The sequence below is a fragment of the Cydia strobilella genome, chromosome Z (genome assembly GCF_947568885.1).
Source record: "Cydia strobilella chromosome Z, ilCydStro3.1, whole genome shotgun sequence".
Lineage (NCBI taxonomy): Eukaryota > Metazoa > Arthropoda > Insecta > Lepidoptera > Tortricidae > Cydia > Cydia strobilella.
In genome coordinates, this window is record NC_086068.1 from 33,179,183 (window position 1) to 33,196,226 (window position 17,044).

Here is a 17,044-nt window from a genome sequence, read left to right on the forward strand (position 1 = left end):
TATAAGGATTGCAATAAGTCCAAAATTGTGCGGTAAGGTAGGTTTATATTTAAATTACATCGCAATCCTTTGTGGCAACTTCGTTAAGTGGACGGAAACTGACACTGGACGTTATTAGGAATATCTACCCTACCTAGGCTGAATCCGAGGTGGCCACAGATGGGAATGATTCATTCCCATTTGCTTCCGCCGAATATTGCGTTCTACTACAAATGGAAATACGCCTATTCCAATCTGTGGCTGGCGAGCATAACGTATGCGGAGTGAAATTTGGACAAGGTTTTGAACATGAAAAAAGTAAACAAAAAATTAAACTGAAATTATATCCAACTGCCAATTTAAAGTCTATACAATATCTGTCAATTAATCCGGTAAGTTTCATGGGCCTTGGATTCTTTCTCTTGAAATTGTGGTCAATCTAGAAGAGCATCACCATCGCGAAACTGTATGTAATTTCTTCAGTACTATTTCCCTATGGCCGAAAAGAAGACAGTGGAACATTTTGTGGAAGCGGGTTAGAGGTGAAGGTATGTTTAGTTTATAATATTTTTAAATCCTTTTTCTTTAAAAAAAAACTACCGCTAGAAAGTCTGGTTCAGGGAAACATTCCAGCATTAGCCAGTTTCCTGGGACTCCTGGGAGAGATCGATTGAAGAAAATGACGGCCCGCTAAGTCACAACATCTTACAGAGAGGCCATGAGATTATTCACATGTGGCAGTAAAATTATTTAAAAATATCTTGAAGATATGGGCATCGGCAAACGTTCAAGAAAAGTTAAGGTCACCGTCTCCGAAAATAAAAATAATAGCTACAGCGGTTAGCAAAATGAAACTGCACTTGATGCAGAAAGCAAGCCGCTGTGCCCAGTGATACTAGGGACCAATCTGAATGATTTCATCCGAGGAAACACAAATTTCATCCACTAGAATTCAAGATGGCGGACCTTTTCCAAAATGGCGGCTGCAAAATTTTAAAAAATTGTAGACACAAAACGGGTGCACCGATTTTAGTAATTGATATATCAATCAATTCGTATTGACACCTGTAATCGGAAGAAAAAATACCATTTAAGAAATTAAAGATGGCGGCCGAATATTAAGAAAATTATGTTTTTTTTTTCATTTTTTTCCTTCTACTGAAAATAACGACTAAATGTTCTATAGTATGGTCACATATTCTTTCATTTAAATGAAACCTGATAATATTAGCTACAAAATAAGATAAAAAACTTGACAATCCGTTGAGTAGTTTTTTAACTATACGCATTACAAAAAGCGCGTAACTCCCGTCCGAAACGGCCCCCTCGCGTCAAAACTGACAACTTTGATGATATTTCATTATATTTAAAGGTAAAAAAGAAAATAATACATATTTACTTTATTTATTGAGCTATAAATAAATATATTGCCGCTTATTATTTGTGACGTTCCACGGAAAAAGAAACCTTATGGAGGCTGCCGCTTACGTCGCACAGCACCGCGATAGTATTGGAGCGGCGTTAATAATAGCTTAAGCGCCAACCGCCATAAGGTACCTTTACCCGTGGGACGTCACATTTACTCCTCTTTATCATCTTCGTCCGATGTGGTTGAACTGTAAAAAAAGGCAATTCATATGAAATCTTAACAAAATATACCTACCTAATATAATTGAATTGAATATATAGAAATGAACTACGCCAAACTGTCCCTCCATTACTATTTCAATGTGTGTAGTATTGAGGTTTCATGAAGTACCTGAATAGTATATAGCATTAATTCAGGATATGTATACCAATGTCACCACCCAGATAGTAATCCAGCTGGAACCTGTGAAAAGTTTGAAATAAGCAACGGAGTGCATCAAGGGTCAATATTAAGCCCGTTATTATTTAACGTCACCATAGATTACCTAACAAGGGCTCACCAAAAACCAGTGCCATGGAACATATTATATGCTGATGACGTCGGCCCTATTATCAGATAATGTCGAAGACCTCCAAAATCAACTAAACATTTGGACTAAATCATTAGAGGACAATGGTTTGAAAGTAAGCCGTAAGAAAGCAGAACACATGTCATGTTTTTTTTGACGGTACAACAGATCCCAACTCAATCAAGCTCTACATAAATGATGTCCCACTGCCTACAGTGAAAGAATTTAAATACTTGGGGTCGATAATCAGCAACGATGGTAAAATTGATAGAGACGTAAAGCGAGGTTTAGACTAGCAAGAACTTGCATGCAATTTTCATTACATTGCGGTATCTGGTAAACATGTTGAATGCAGTTTACCTTAGTAGTCAGCAATGTAACGTAAATTGCATCCATGTTCTTGCTAGTCTAAACCTCGCTTAACTCATAGAACCACAGTAGGCTGGATTAAGTGGAGGCAGTTGACCGGTGTTGTGTGATAACAGAATGCCTTTAAAAATAAAGGGTAAATTATATAAAACTGCAGTGCGACCCGCCATACTTTATGAAACCGAATGCTGGGCATCAACAAAACAACACGTTCAAAAACTGCATACAACAGAGATGCGCATACTTCGCTGGTCAACTGGAGTCACCCGGAGGGATAGGATCCGTAACGAATACATGAGAGGCAGTTTTAAAATCGCTCCTATGAAGAAAAGCAGAAGGAAAAGCGACTACGCTGGTACGATCACGTAATCAGGCAGTCTTCAGATCACATGGTACGAGTGGCATTGGATCTACCAACGACGAAACGGGGCCGTGAAAGACGCCCTGCTAGTTGGCTGACAACAGTCCAAAATGACATGAAAAACACCGCCGGAACAGCACATAATCGTCCTGTGTGGAGAAAGAGGACAAGGAGAGCAGACCCCAGATAATGGGAAAAGGCTTAGGTAGAAGAAAAAGAAGATGAATGTGTGTAGTATTGAAATAGTAATGGAGGGGCGTGACAGTTTGGCGTAGTTTATCTATAAGTACCTTTCGTTTTTGCAGTTGCCTTTGCATATGCCAAATGCTGCATTCTGCATTGCACTGTGCAGGGTAGACCCACCCTCCGACACGTGCAGCACATTGTTTCGCAACCTTTTTTACAGCCGCAATGGTTCAGGTATGATAATTCACGCCATATCTCCCTGGCTTCAGACCATTGCGGTTCACAACTGTCATTAGATGACTTCCAACCCCAAGAGGATGGCAATGGCACAGAGGCATCATCAAGAATAAGGGCATTGCCCCATAAGTTCACCTGCTACCTATATGACCCTCAAACAGCGCATTCGTCGGTGAACTTGGTACGCAAGGAACTATTTGCTACTAAAAATAAATTGGTAGGTAACCAGCATCCCACCAACATCGGCACTCGGCAGCCTTACATAAACACGCGCTCCGTGTCACATATCAAGCGGGCCACTTATGGGGCAATGCCCTTATTCTTGATGATGCCTCTGTGCTATTGCCATCCTCTTGGGGATGGAACTTGGAAGTCATCTAATGACAGTTGGGAACCGCAATGGTCTGAAGCCAGGGAGATATGGCGTGAATTATCATACCTGGACCATTACGGCTGTAAAAAAGGTTGCGAAACAATGCGCTGCACGTGTCGGAGGGTGGGTCTACCCTGCACAGTGCAATGCAGAATGCAGCACATCAGCACATGCAAAGGCAACTGCAAAAATGAAAGGTACTTATAGATAAACTACGCCAAACTGTCCCGCCCCTCCATTACTATTTCAATACTACACACATTGAAATAGTAATGGAGGGGCGGGACAGTTTGGCGTAGTTCATTTCTTTATATTCAATTTAATTAGATTAGGTAGGTATATTTTGTTCTGATTTCATATGAATTTTCTTTTTTTTTTACATCGGACCAAGACGATAGAGGAGTAAATGTGACGTCCCACGGGTAAAGGTACCTTATGGCGGTTGGCGCTTAAGCTATTATTAACGCCGCTCCAATACTATCGCGGTGCTATGCGACGTAAGCGCCAGCCTCGATAAGGTTCCTTTTTCCGTGGAACGTCACAAATAATAAGCGGCAATACATTTATTTATAGCTCAATAAATAAAGTAAATATGTATTATTTTCTTTTTTTTTACCTTTAAATATAAAGAAATATCATCAAAGTTGTCAGTTTTGACGCGAGGGGGCCGTTTCGGACGGGTGTTACGCGCTTTTTGTAATGCGTATAGTTAAAAAACTACTCAACGGATTGTTAAGTTTTTTATTTTATTTTGTAGCTAATATTATCACGTTTCATTTAAATGAAAGAATATGTGACCATACCATAGAACATTTAGTTGTTATTTTCAGTAGAAGGAAAAAAAAGAGGAAAAAAGAACATAATTTTCTTAATATTCGGCCGCCATCTTTAATTTCTTAAATGGTATATATTTTTTTCCGATTACAGGTGTCAATACGAATTGATTGATATATCAATCACTAAAATCGGTGCACCCGTTTTGTGTCTACAATTTTTTTAAATTTTCCAGCCGCCATTTTGGAAAAGGTCCGCCATCTTGAATTCTAGTGGATGAAATTTGTGTTTCCTCGGATGAAATCATTCAGATTGATCCCTAGTATCACTGGGCAAAGCGGCTTGCTTTCTGCATCAAGTGCAGCTTTCGATGCAAATATCGCCGTAACCGCTAGTACTATAAATTGCTTTGAAAATGTGATACCGACCAAAATGTACAAAAACAGCTGCTTTTACACGACTGCCCAAAAAAGGAGTGTATTGTTTTCAGGGTTCATGTTTGTTTGCTTAATGGTATTTATGGGGGACTAATTATATGTCACTTAAAATGGAAATTTATGGCAAGCTAACTATTATTCTGAGAACACCAATGGTCCAACAGACAAGAATGTGAAACATGTCGAACATACGAAGTTTCCTAAAAAAGTTTTCCTAAGGAAGATAAAATTTTAACAGAAAAAATGCCAACATTTGTGTGTTCGACACCGATGGCTTTAAAGTACCACAACTTCCGTTAAAAATCTCGCGTTTGAGTAAACTTTATCTTGCATTTAACGTTGTTAAAAACATTATTAAAATACATGAAAATTTATGAAAAATATCCATGTTGTTTTTATTTAAGTAATACGACATTGAATTTTGTCCAGATGTCACTCAGCATACGTTAAATTGGAATAAGTCGTTCCCATCTGTACCAGTCCCTTCTAATGGGAATACACCATCAAAATTTACATCTCTTCTGAAATCAATGAGTTGACTCTCTGGCAGTGGCGTAGCTAGGCGTGGGCGATGTAGGCCGTCGCCCGCAGCATCGCGCCCCAATGGGGCCTCTTCGTGCACAGTGATAGAGAAGGGCCTCGCAAATTGCGATTTCGCCCACGGCGAGATTAGGTCACGCTACGCCACTGCTCTCTGGTTACTAGCAAAGTTTCATTAATTGTATAAGATGTGGTTTAAAAAAATTAGTGCTCCCTAGTTCGACAGCTAAAATAGACGGTGCTGTTCTATACTATCTATATGTTTAACAGTACAATGGTGCTACTTTCTCGCACTAGTGCGTAAAAAAAGCACTTTTCGTGCATGTGTCGAAAGTTTAAAGAGCCATATGTCCTGTAAAACGTTGTACGATACACGTGCGAATAGGTAATTCGCCACTCGTTTCGAATTTCCTCTTTTCCGCACTTGTATCATAAATAACTATTGTGGTACCTAACTGAACTTTCAAACGTCAACTTTTGACAACCAGAGTTACAGCATAAATCGCATAATATATGGAGACTACGGAGCTGTACACCGTCGTCTAAATTAGCTGTCAAATTCGAAGCACGATATTGATACAATGAATGATTTGTTGGTTACTAGTAATTAGTAATATAAGGTAAGCAAGCATTATTAGCTAGTAGCTAGACAAACCTTGAATCTGATACAGTTTGGAGTACCTGCATTCAATTTTTCCATGACTTCTCCAAATGATAGACTACGGCATCTGTTATCATACTTTGGTATACTATGTGTTCTCATTGCATTTCTACGCAGCAAATTTAATCTACGTTCTGTACAGAAACATCTATATGCTGTACCATTGTCAAGGAGTTTAGTGATGTATTTCCTGCAACAATCACAACAACAACAATAACAAAATTTTAATTTAAACTATGCATGTATCTACCTATACAGTACCGGCCAATAATATATGGGTGTTATTTAATCGATCTGCAAAATATTCCTATTTTGATGAACAAAAATATATATTTGGTCGCCCAAAATGTGTATTTAATCAGCAACTTAAGGTTAGCAAGTATTTCAAAATCAGTTCGCAATTAATGTCATAATGAGCTGCTCTAAATTGATTTGGTTGGCAAATTAATTATTTGATCGGTAGTAAGCGATCCACCATTAATTAAATTTTGTTAAGCAGTCAGTGGGTAAGCGGATTATTTCATTTTGGATAACAATTTAACTGATCCGCAAGAATTGGTAAGCTGAAAATTCAGCTGATCAGCAAAGGGGGTACCTTTGCGGATCAGCTGATTTTTAGGGTTTCCGTACCCAAAGGGTGGAGACGGGGCCCTATTACTAAGACTTCGCTGTCCGTCCGTCTGTCACCAGGCTGTATCTCATGAAACGTGATAGCTAGACAGTTGAAATTTTCACATATGATGAATTTCTGTTGCCGCTATAACAACAAATACTAAAAACGTAATAAAATTTAAGTGGGGCTCCCATACAACAAACGTATTTTTTTGCAGTTTTTGCGTAATGGTATGGAACCCTTCGTGCGCGAGTACGACTCGCACTTGGTCATGGTGATCACAGAAATATATGATCATTGTTAAGAGGGCGCTGTTATTCTCATGTATGGAGTGACAGTTCAGTATAGTATGAAAAAAATAGTTCTAGTGAAATTCTGCAACATGGCGCGTGATCATATATTCCTGGTCAGGCTTTACAAGAAAGCTTAAGGTATATTGAGAAAAATATTGTATACTATTTTTAAGCTTTTTTTTATAGGTTCAGTGGAAAAACAAAGGCAACTAGCATCTGCCCGCAACATTATCTGCATGGAATAGTGATGATGATTGATAAAAAATATCCTATGTCCTTCCCCAAGCCTCAAACTATCTCCATACCAAATTTCATCTAAATCAGTTCAGCAATTTAAACAGGAAAAGATAACATACAATACAGACAGACAGTTACTTATTTATTTATTTATTTATTGAGAAGTTCAACAGCGTTTACATTAAATAATATACAAAAAACATGAGAACTTAAGCATAGCCAATAACAGAACTCCTGGGATTTATACAAAATGAAAATAATCTGTGGATAGACTTGTGACTTGTGCTATACAAGAATTGTAAATATAAGTTAAGAGCCCTTGTTCCTTATAGTCTAACCGGTTCGTATAAAAATATGTACCGCAAATCGATGTACAGGTTAGCCGTTTGGCACACACATACTAGAGGCCAAAACAAAATTTTTGACCCGCAGTTCCTAAAAAAATTTCGCTGGGGGTGGTGGTAAAACATTATTTTTTTGTATGGAAAAAAATTTCTTTTTCAAAACCTATTGTATGTGGTATCATACGAAAGGGCTTTTTAAGGCGATTCTAAAAATATATCACATCATTACATTTCGGCCATTTTTTTTTAATTAAAACAAAAATAATTTTCGAAACATACCAAGTTTGGGCTTCTCCAGACACGATATGGCTGATTTTTTTTGTACAATATACCACAAATGATACGTGATATCCTCATGTCTAACTCCAAGAAAGCAATTTTAAAAATCATTAACAATTTTTTTTTTTTTTTTTCAATTTTACAAAGTGACACAGTTCTACTTCAATACCTATTTCACGAGACCAAAGAGGATATAATAAGACTGATTACGGAGTTATATCTATCTTTGACGAGACTTATGGAACTATACGGCAGATACGGTACATAGTAATCAAAAAATGATACGTAATATCCATATATCGAACGGGAAATACCTCTTTAACCCTTTAACTGCGCCTTTCATCAGTTGGTATAGTTTGTTTAGTTTTTGACACAAAATATCAAGATTGTATCCTTCAGATACGATATACCCTATCGATTTTTCTTTGTACAATATACCACAAATGATACGTAATAACTTATTATCTTTCTAACCCCAAGAAAGCAATTTTGAAAATAATTTCATTTGGATTTTTTTTTAAATTTCTCAATATTGTAATATCGAAAAATTATACACATGAAAAATATTTTAAAAAATTCTTAAAGAGATTATTTTCAAAATTGCTTTCTTGGGGTTCGATATCAAGATATTACGTATCATTTGTGGTATATTGTACAAAAAAAATCAGTAAGGTATATCGTAGCTGGAGGATACAACCTTGATATTTTGTGTCAATAACTAAACAAATTATACCAACTGATGAAAAGGCGCAGTTAAAGGGTTAAAGAGGTATTTCCCGTTGGATATATGGACATTACGTATCATTTTATGATTAATATGTACCGTATCTGCAGTATAGTTCTATGAGTCTCGTGAAATAGGTATTGAAGTAGAACTGTGTCACCTTGTAAAATTGAAATTTAAAAAAAAAAATGTTAATGATTATATTTTCAAAATTGCTTTCTTGGGGTTAGACATGAGGATATCACGTATCATTTGTGGTATATTGTACAAAAAAAGTATCAGCCATATCGTGTCTGAAGGAGCCCAAACTTGGTATGTTTCGAAAAATCTTATTGTTTTAATTTAAAAAAAATGCCCGAAATGTAATGATCCGATATATTTTTACAATCGCCTCAAAAAGCCCTTTCGTATGATACCACACTCAATATGGATTTTTTTTTTCATACAAAAAAAGAAATGTTTTACCACTCCCCCCCAGCGAAATTTTTTTAGGAACTGCGGTTCAAAAATTTTGTTTCGACCTCTAGTATGCGTGTGCCAAACAGCTAACCTGTACATCGATTTGCGGTATTCCTTCGAAATTGGGGTCGAGCCGGCTTCCGCTATTAGACCGTTCACCGATTTCGCGAAATAACACTCGATAGATGGCGTTGGCGCTCGGGGCGCGAGCGCCGGCAACGCTAAGCGCGTTTCAACGCAGACAAGAATAATTTTGATACTTTTCAATTTAATTGCAAGTAACATTATTTTTAGTGTTATATTGACCCTTTTATTTTATTTTATAAGCATGGTAGTAGTCAATAGAGTGTATGTGTTAGGATAATACATAACCAGAGACGAGTAAATAATAAAGATTGTTTACCGCTTTCATGGAATTATTGTGACAAGTTCATCCATGAAGTCGTCACTTCATCAAGGAAGTTGAATAATTAAATGTTTTAAAGATCAGGTTACTTTAAATAATAGTAAATACCTATATGTGTAATAAAAGTTAATTCGAGAGTACTAACAAAAAAAACCGGCCAAGTGCGAGACCGACTCGCGTTCCAAGGGTTCCGTACATTAATTTAAACTAGGTATTTTTAGGGTTCCGTACCACAAAAGGAAAAAACGGAACCCTTATAGGATCACTCGTGCGTCTGTCTGTCTGTCTGTCTGTCCATCTGTCACAGCCTATTTTCTCCGAAACTACTGAACCAATTAAGTTGAAATTTGGTATACATATGTAAGTTTGTGACCCAAAGACGGACATGTAACGTCAACAAATGAATTATAAACACGGGGGCCACTTTTGGGGGGTAAATGAGAAAATAAAAAATATAGTTTTTCAAACTACATCGTGTTACATATCAAATGAAAGAGCTCATTATGAGAATCTCAAATATATTTTTTTTATAATTTTAGCATAAACAGTTTAGAGGTTATTCAAGAAAATAGGCAAAAAATGACCATTCCCCCTTTATCTCCGAAACTACTGGGTCTAAAATTTTGAAAAAAATACACAAAATAGATCTTTACATTCTTTACCATTTATAAAACCTATTAGAAATGTGCAGTCAAGCGTGAGTCGATCTTAATTACTTAGTTTTTGATCTTGGGGCCTGACCTACGGGCTTTTTAAAGACATTTCACTCACGTTTCACATAAAAAATACATTGTTTAAACTGTGTAATGTACGGAACCCTTGGAACGCGAGTCCTACTCGCACTTGTCCGGGTTTTTTTATGTGAAATGTAAGTGAAATGTCTTTAAAAAACCTGTAGGGGTCGGATCAAAAACTAAGTAATTAAGTCCGACTCACGTTTGACTACACATTTCTTATAGGTTTTCCTGTGATCTATAGGTAAAGAACTATTTTGTGTATTTTTTTCAAAATTTTAGACGCAGTAGTTTCGGAGATAAGGGGGGAATGGTCATTTTTTGTATATTTTCTTGAATAACTTATAAACTGTTTATCCTAAAATTATTAAAAAAAAATTTGAGTTTCTCACAATGAGCTCTTTCATTTGATATGTAACACGATATAGTTTGAAAAACTTTATTTTTTAATTTTCTCATTTACCCCCCAAAAGTGGTCCCCATGATTAAACTTTACTATGACAGTACCGCTCTATCCTATTATATGCTCTTTGGAAAGGATAACCACGACTTGGAAAAATTTCGAATATTTCGATGGATGTTGGTGTCATTATGACACCTATTTATTATTGTTTAATCGTAGATAATACGCTAAAATAAGCATGTTTTGTAGGAAAACCTTTTCACTGTTATCAAAAATAGCCGAGATATTCGACTTCAGTTGACATGATTTTAGGACAAAAATTTCGATGGATGTTGGTGTCATTAGGTATAACACCTATTTGTTATTGTTTTATCGTAGAGAATACGCTAAAATAAGCGTTTTGTAGGATTTTTTTTTTCTCTAAAATCAAAAATGGCCGATATATTCGACCTCAAAGGTGACACAGTTTTAGGTATCTTGCGTTCACAACACACCCGCCTCGCTATCAAAAAGGAAATACAGTGCCAGAGTCACCGTTAGGTAGGACGACGAGCGAAGCGAGGTTAGGTATCTTGCGTTCACAGCACACCCGACTCGCTATCAAAAAGGAAATACACCGCCAGAGTCACCGTTAGATACGACGACGAGCGAAGCGAGGAGGAGTGTTAGAATCTTGCGTTCACAACACATCCGACTCGCTATCAAAAAGGAAATACAGTGCCAGAGTCACCGTTAGGTAGGACGACGAGCGAAGCGAGGAGGAGTGTTAGGTATCTTGCGTCCACAACACACTCGACTCGCTATCAAAAAGGAAATACAGTGCCAGAGTCACCGTTAGGTACGAGGACGAGCATTAATTTTATTTGCGATATTGAGAACATTATTATGCCAGCATAAGATTCGGAATTATAAATAACTTCGAGATGATTTATGCCAAAACATACTATGCGCAAGATGCTTTATGTGCTTTATGTGTTTTTCCAAAAATTTGATTTTTACGTTTTCTGCCCATAGCCAAATGCTCACGTTCTATTCTGAGAAAATGGACCTAAAAATAAAGAAATAGAGTAATTACTAAATTCCCTTACTCAACTACCTATCTAAAAACTTGGACCTCATCTAGATTGATGGTGCTCGTCGGAGCAAATCTAATGAGCCCTAACACGATAGAATTATGATGAGCAGATTAGGAGTTCTGGTGACCAACTCCTGACAGCATCATGAGACCCTGGACCTCATCTAGATCGATGGTGCTCGTCAAGGCAAATCTATTGAGCCCAAACACGATGGAGTTATGATGAGTACATTAGCAGTTCTGGTGACCAACTCCTGACTCCATCATGAGACCCTGGACCTCATCTAAAAAGATGGTGCTCGTCAGCGCAAATCGAATGAGCCCAAACACGATGGAGTGATAATGAGTAGATTAGCAGTTCTGGTGACCAACTCCTGACTCCATCATGAGACCCTGGACCTAATCTAGATCGATGGTGCTCGTCAAGGCAAATCTATTGAGCCTAAACACGATGGAGTTATGATGAGTAGATTAGCAGTTCTGGTGACCAACTCGTGACTCCATCATGATACCCTGGACCTCATCTAGATAGATGGTGCTCGTCAGTGCTAATCGAATGAACCCAAACACGATGGAGTGATAATGAGTAGATTAGGAGTTCTGGTGACCAACTCCTGACTCCATCATGTGACCCTGGGCATCATCCAGGTCGTCCGGGTATAATAATAATGCAAACCCTAACCAGAATTCAAGTGACACTGAAAATATTGATATATTTATAGATTTTTCATATGATCATAAGCGTGTCGGTTGTTAAAATTAAATATGGTGTAAACAATGTACTTCCTTGGATCAAGTTTTTTTTTATCGCTGTATACAGCACTTCTCGGAATTTGCTCGCTGGTTACGATCGCAACGAACGCCTGACGATCGAGAACAGGTCCGTCCCCTAAGCGCGCTCCGAGGAGACTGAGCGCGCAACGTCGGTGCAACGTAATTTAAACGTCTTTTAAAAATATATAAATTGACGGCAAAATAGGGCCTATAGTTGTGATTTCTTTTTATGGGTTAACATAAAGTTAGTTTCCTATAATATTATTTTGAGGGCAAAATATAAGTACAATTTGACAATAAAAAATATAATGCGACTCTGTTTTTACCGAAAAAATTAAGAAAAATCGGAAGGTATTTTATCAATTTTTTTTAATTAATCTTTGATTTTCAATCATTTCAGCCCCTCGTACAAGATATGGTGAAATGAATTGTAATCATTCATGTACCAAATGATTCTTGTTTACTGCAAAATTGATAACCGAAATGGCACTTCTCATTGCAAATTTTGAAAAATACTCCTAAGAAAACTCATTTATTAAAAATGTTAACCATTTCAGCTGCTAGTTTAGGAAATAGTTACGTCGTAATGTTGAATGAAAAAGAAAGCATTTTGCAAAATACGCTCGTTTGTAGGAGTAAGGACTCTTAAGTTGTAAATCTTTAAGATACAAAGAAAAATTAAAAAATAATAATAGTAACTGTTAACTGGAACACTTCCTAAAATATGTTAATTAAGTTCTAATGTTGCGTAAACAATAAATAAATCAATAAAAATATACGAGCGAATCCATTAGTTTGCATGCATTTAATGGGATTTAATGTGTTTGTGTGTGCGTGTGTGTGGGTGTTTGTGTGCAAGTGGTGTCTGTATGTGACAACCAGGAAAGTTGCTATGCAATTTGTGATTTGAAAACACGTCTGGAGGAGGAGAACAGGTCAATATTATGGAACGATTTATTATAGGCGCGTGCAATTCTACTCTACTGAATTTTGGCCAAAATTGGTACGATGATAGGAAATATTGAATAGTGTGGTGTGACAAGTATGGTACGACGTTACTTTCACATTTATAATTATAGTAAGTAGGGATTTTTTAAAGAGCTTGTATATATTAAAGTTGCTATTCAGGATAGACTAATTTTAACACCTTGATTTTTTTTCTTTCAAGTTATGGTGCTGTGTGTGTAATAATTATTCCTGAAATATTACAAATCTTTTAATTGGACATTATTTATCACCTGTACTATTTATTTAACTGAATAATATATATTATGCATACTTACTGGTATATATCAAGTCTTTTGCTTTGAATATATGGGCCATATTGACCACCAATGCCAGGGCCCTCATCACATTGAATGCCAGCCCATTCTAAATCTTGGACTAGAGCATCAATAGAGCCTTCTACTCTCCGTGTCTGATCAGTGTCCTCTATTCGAAGAATAAGTGAACCTTTGTGCAATTTTGCAAATAATTTATTATATAATGCAGTGCGTAAACCACCTAAATGAAGGTAGCCAGTAGGACTTGGTGCAAATCTGACTCTAGGGGTTTTGGATGTCAGATAACGGTGAGGTAATATAAAATACGGGATGGGTGTTAGCAGCTTCATAGTTGTATAAAACATGCGTAGCTGTAGGTTCTTTTTTTGTTTTAATCACAATTTACAATTCTGTGTAATGTAGAGAATTCCTAGCTTTCTTTGCTGTTCAAAATGCTTTTTTTTTGGCACCAGTTACATGAATACCCTACAACCGGCAGAATTTCACATTTGAAGTTTGTTCCGTTCACTGTTCACTCACGTGAATATTATTATTCAAGCGTTATAAACTCTCCGTTTTCGCTGGAAGATATATATAATATAAATATTATTATGTCCCAAATTCTCAACTAAAGGAGACTAACTAAATGAAAAATGACAGAATACAGATAATGACATGAAGTTGAAAATGAGTCGCTTAACTTCAACTACTTCAAGCACGGGTAAATAAATCCATCTCATCTATCAGATTATGCGATTTTGGTATTAAGTCCCTCCACACGTGCGCGAAGATACAAACATAAACGACAGCGCAGATTCGCGCACGTGTGGAGGGGACTTTAAGAAAAGGTAATAGCCATGTAATAGGAAAACGTAGTGGTTAGAGTCTGTGCGGAAACAGAAGCGTCGTAGGATTTGAGGGCGTGCCGGTGCTATTTTACCGATTTTGCTATGCTGACAACGCTGTGACGTAATTATAGTACGACACTAAAGGTCATGATACTTAAATCCTTTTGTTCCGGCTTTTTGCCACAGCTCACTAAAGAGAGCCCGGTGTCGGCTCGGCGACCTAACCCTATGAATTAGCTCAGGCACTAGTGACTGCCATTTTACCTTCTACCCAAAGGTTAAAACCAACTTGTTTTTATATCTCAGATACTACAGTGACAGTTCGATGGAAAATACATGCCCATACCAATTGTCGTATTAGTACAAAACTAGATAGGTTCTAATTTTTATCCAATCTGCCCAGTCCAACAGTTATTTTAGCACAAACCTGGATAGGCAGATTGGGTAGGTAATCAAACTGTAATTTAATATCGGGGACATAAAAACAGTGAATGGGTTGGTCTTATTGGGATTATTCGAATCACGATATTTTACTTCGTTTAAAGTCACTGATATAAATAATCTATCTTCTATATATATATATTACGCGAGGCCGATTTTTGTTCATCCCATCAGATCTACAGTTATGGTCCGATTTTAATAAATTATATGTCATTTGATTCGTCTCATGCTACAGATTTGCAATAAGCTCTTAGTTTTTTGATGTTTTCCCGAAAAAGTACTAAAAAGTTAATTTGAAAAAATGTACCACGTGACCTTTGTTCTGACTTGAGATTGAACTGAACTCAAACCTATATCCAATGTATGTAAGGTATCAATCATAAGGTAACATGCATACACCACACTAAAAATTATATTAAAACACCATAAAATTTTATTATTGTGTTTGATAACATGTCAGACATGTGTCATCCACATCGTACTCATCAAGATGACACATGTTTATTTTATTGTTGCTTTGGCACATAGAAGGTAGGATCCTATAGAAGTGGCTTACCGCGTGTGCCCGTGAGGGACAGAATTTGTAGCCCACCAGCCCACCATAAACCATACAAAACGGTGGGGAAAAGCATCTATATTTACTTCAAAAAGCACGTACGGCGAGGTTTGTTCTTATATGAGGATGTTAAATGATGTCGGATCTTTAAGGTAAACGGTCAGCCAATGGGGTTGGCAACTGACAAAGGTTTGCAGAGATGGCGCCATCATAGCTTGCCCCTTTTTCTATGAGATTTGGCTTAAAGGGCTGGCATCCAGGGAATTTAAAAAACAAAAATTTGTCTCAATTGTAGGGATTGACAGGGCAAGCTATGCTGGCGCCCTCTGCTAATTATGTCGACCGGCCAACCCCATTTTCCGCATCGGTCCGCGCCCTTGGTGCGGTGCGGCGTATGTGCTATCGTATGTAAAAGCCGTAACAGACTACCGCACCGCACCGTGATCTTGGTGCGCCACTCCCACCAGTGAGAGCGAGAAAGAGAATATCTCGAAAAGCCGTATTGGTGCGGTCAAAATCTCTTACTCGCTCTAACTTATAGCTGCGTCCTTAACGTATGTACAGTGACAACCTTGCACACTATCGATACGTGCGCCGCACCGCACCAAGGCCGCGGTGAGGTGTGATAGTCTCTAACGGCTTTTACGATAGTCTGTTAAATACGGCTATAATATTCCTTTCTCGCTCTAACTTAAAGCTGCGTCCTTAACATACGTACGGTGACCACCTTGTGCACTATCGATACGTGCGCCGCATCGCACCAAGGTCGCGGTGAGGTGTGGTAGTCTCTAACGGCTTTTACGATAGTCTATTAAATACGGCTATAAAGCGGCTAACACATTACCGCACCGCACCAAGGTCATTGTGTGACTTACTTATGGGTAAGTAAGAGCGAGAAAGCAATATCTCTTTCTCGCTCTTACTTATAGGTGCATCGCACAATGACCGGTGCGGTGCAGTAATGTGTTAGGCGCTTAAGGTGGGGGCCGTACGCCGAGAGCGAGAAAGAGATATTAGATAGGTTCAAGGGCCTGACACTCTTTAATAGAGAAAGATAGTCTTATTGCGATTCCTATAAGAGGAAAGAGAAAATAGTGCCATGCTTTATTTTTATCACCGACCGGGCATTTTTTCATGGTCGGGTTTGCTATGATGGCATAATCCGACCATGAAAAATGCCGAATGAAATGGAGGCGGTGGCGAAATACCGAAATTTATAAGTGAAAGAGAAAAAACCGGCCAAGTGCGAGTCGGACTCGCCCACCGAGGGTTCCGTACTTTTTAGTATTTGTTGTTGTAGCGGCAACATAAATATATCATCTGTGAAAATTCAACTGTCTAGCTATCACGGTTCGTGAGATACAGCCTGGTGGCAGACAGACGGACAGCGGAGACTTAGTATTAGGGTCCCGTTTTTACCCTTTGGGTACGGAACCCTAAAAAGGATTATGCTGCCATACATGAAACTGTCAATACATGAATATGTCTTTCATGGAGACTATATAAAGGAGCCAAATCTCTATGTATGAAAAGTGTCCATCAAAAAACAATAATTAGGCCATGGAGACTATATAAAGGAGCCAAATCTCTATGTAGGAAAAGTGTCCATCAAAAAACAGTAATTAGGCGGCGCCACCATACACCGAAATACTACTAAAAACAACCTACGTAATTTGGTCGGGTTATTTGTTGCCTTATATGGTACATGTTATACACATGTTCCAGAGCCTAACTAGCGCCAC

General features: G+C 37.7%; 1 protein-coding gene across 1 annotated transcript in view; it reads right to left on the reverse strand.

Moving 5' to 3' along the window:
- The window catches only part of LOC134754306 (nondiscriminating glutamyl-tRNA synthetase EARS2, mitochondrial), a 32,243-nt gene extending 18,156 nt beyond the window's left edge, over positions 1 to 14,087 (reverse strand). The window contains exons 1-2 of the mRNA XM_063690547.1: positions 13,479 to 14,087; positions 5,849 to 6,044 (exon numbers count right to left, since the gene is read on the reverse strand). Of these exons, the coding sequence (XP_063546617.1) occupies positions 5,849 to 6,044; positions 13,479 to 13,822 (540 nt within the window). The 5' untranslated portion in view covers positions 13,823 to 14,087. The remainder of the gene's footprint in view (positions 1 to 5,848; positions 6,045 to 13,478) is intronic.
- Positions 14,088 to 17,044: the final 2,957 nt, after the last annotated feature.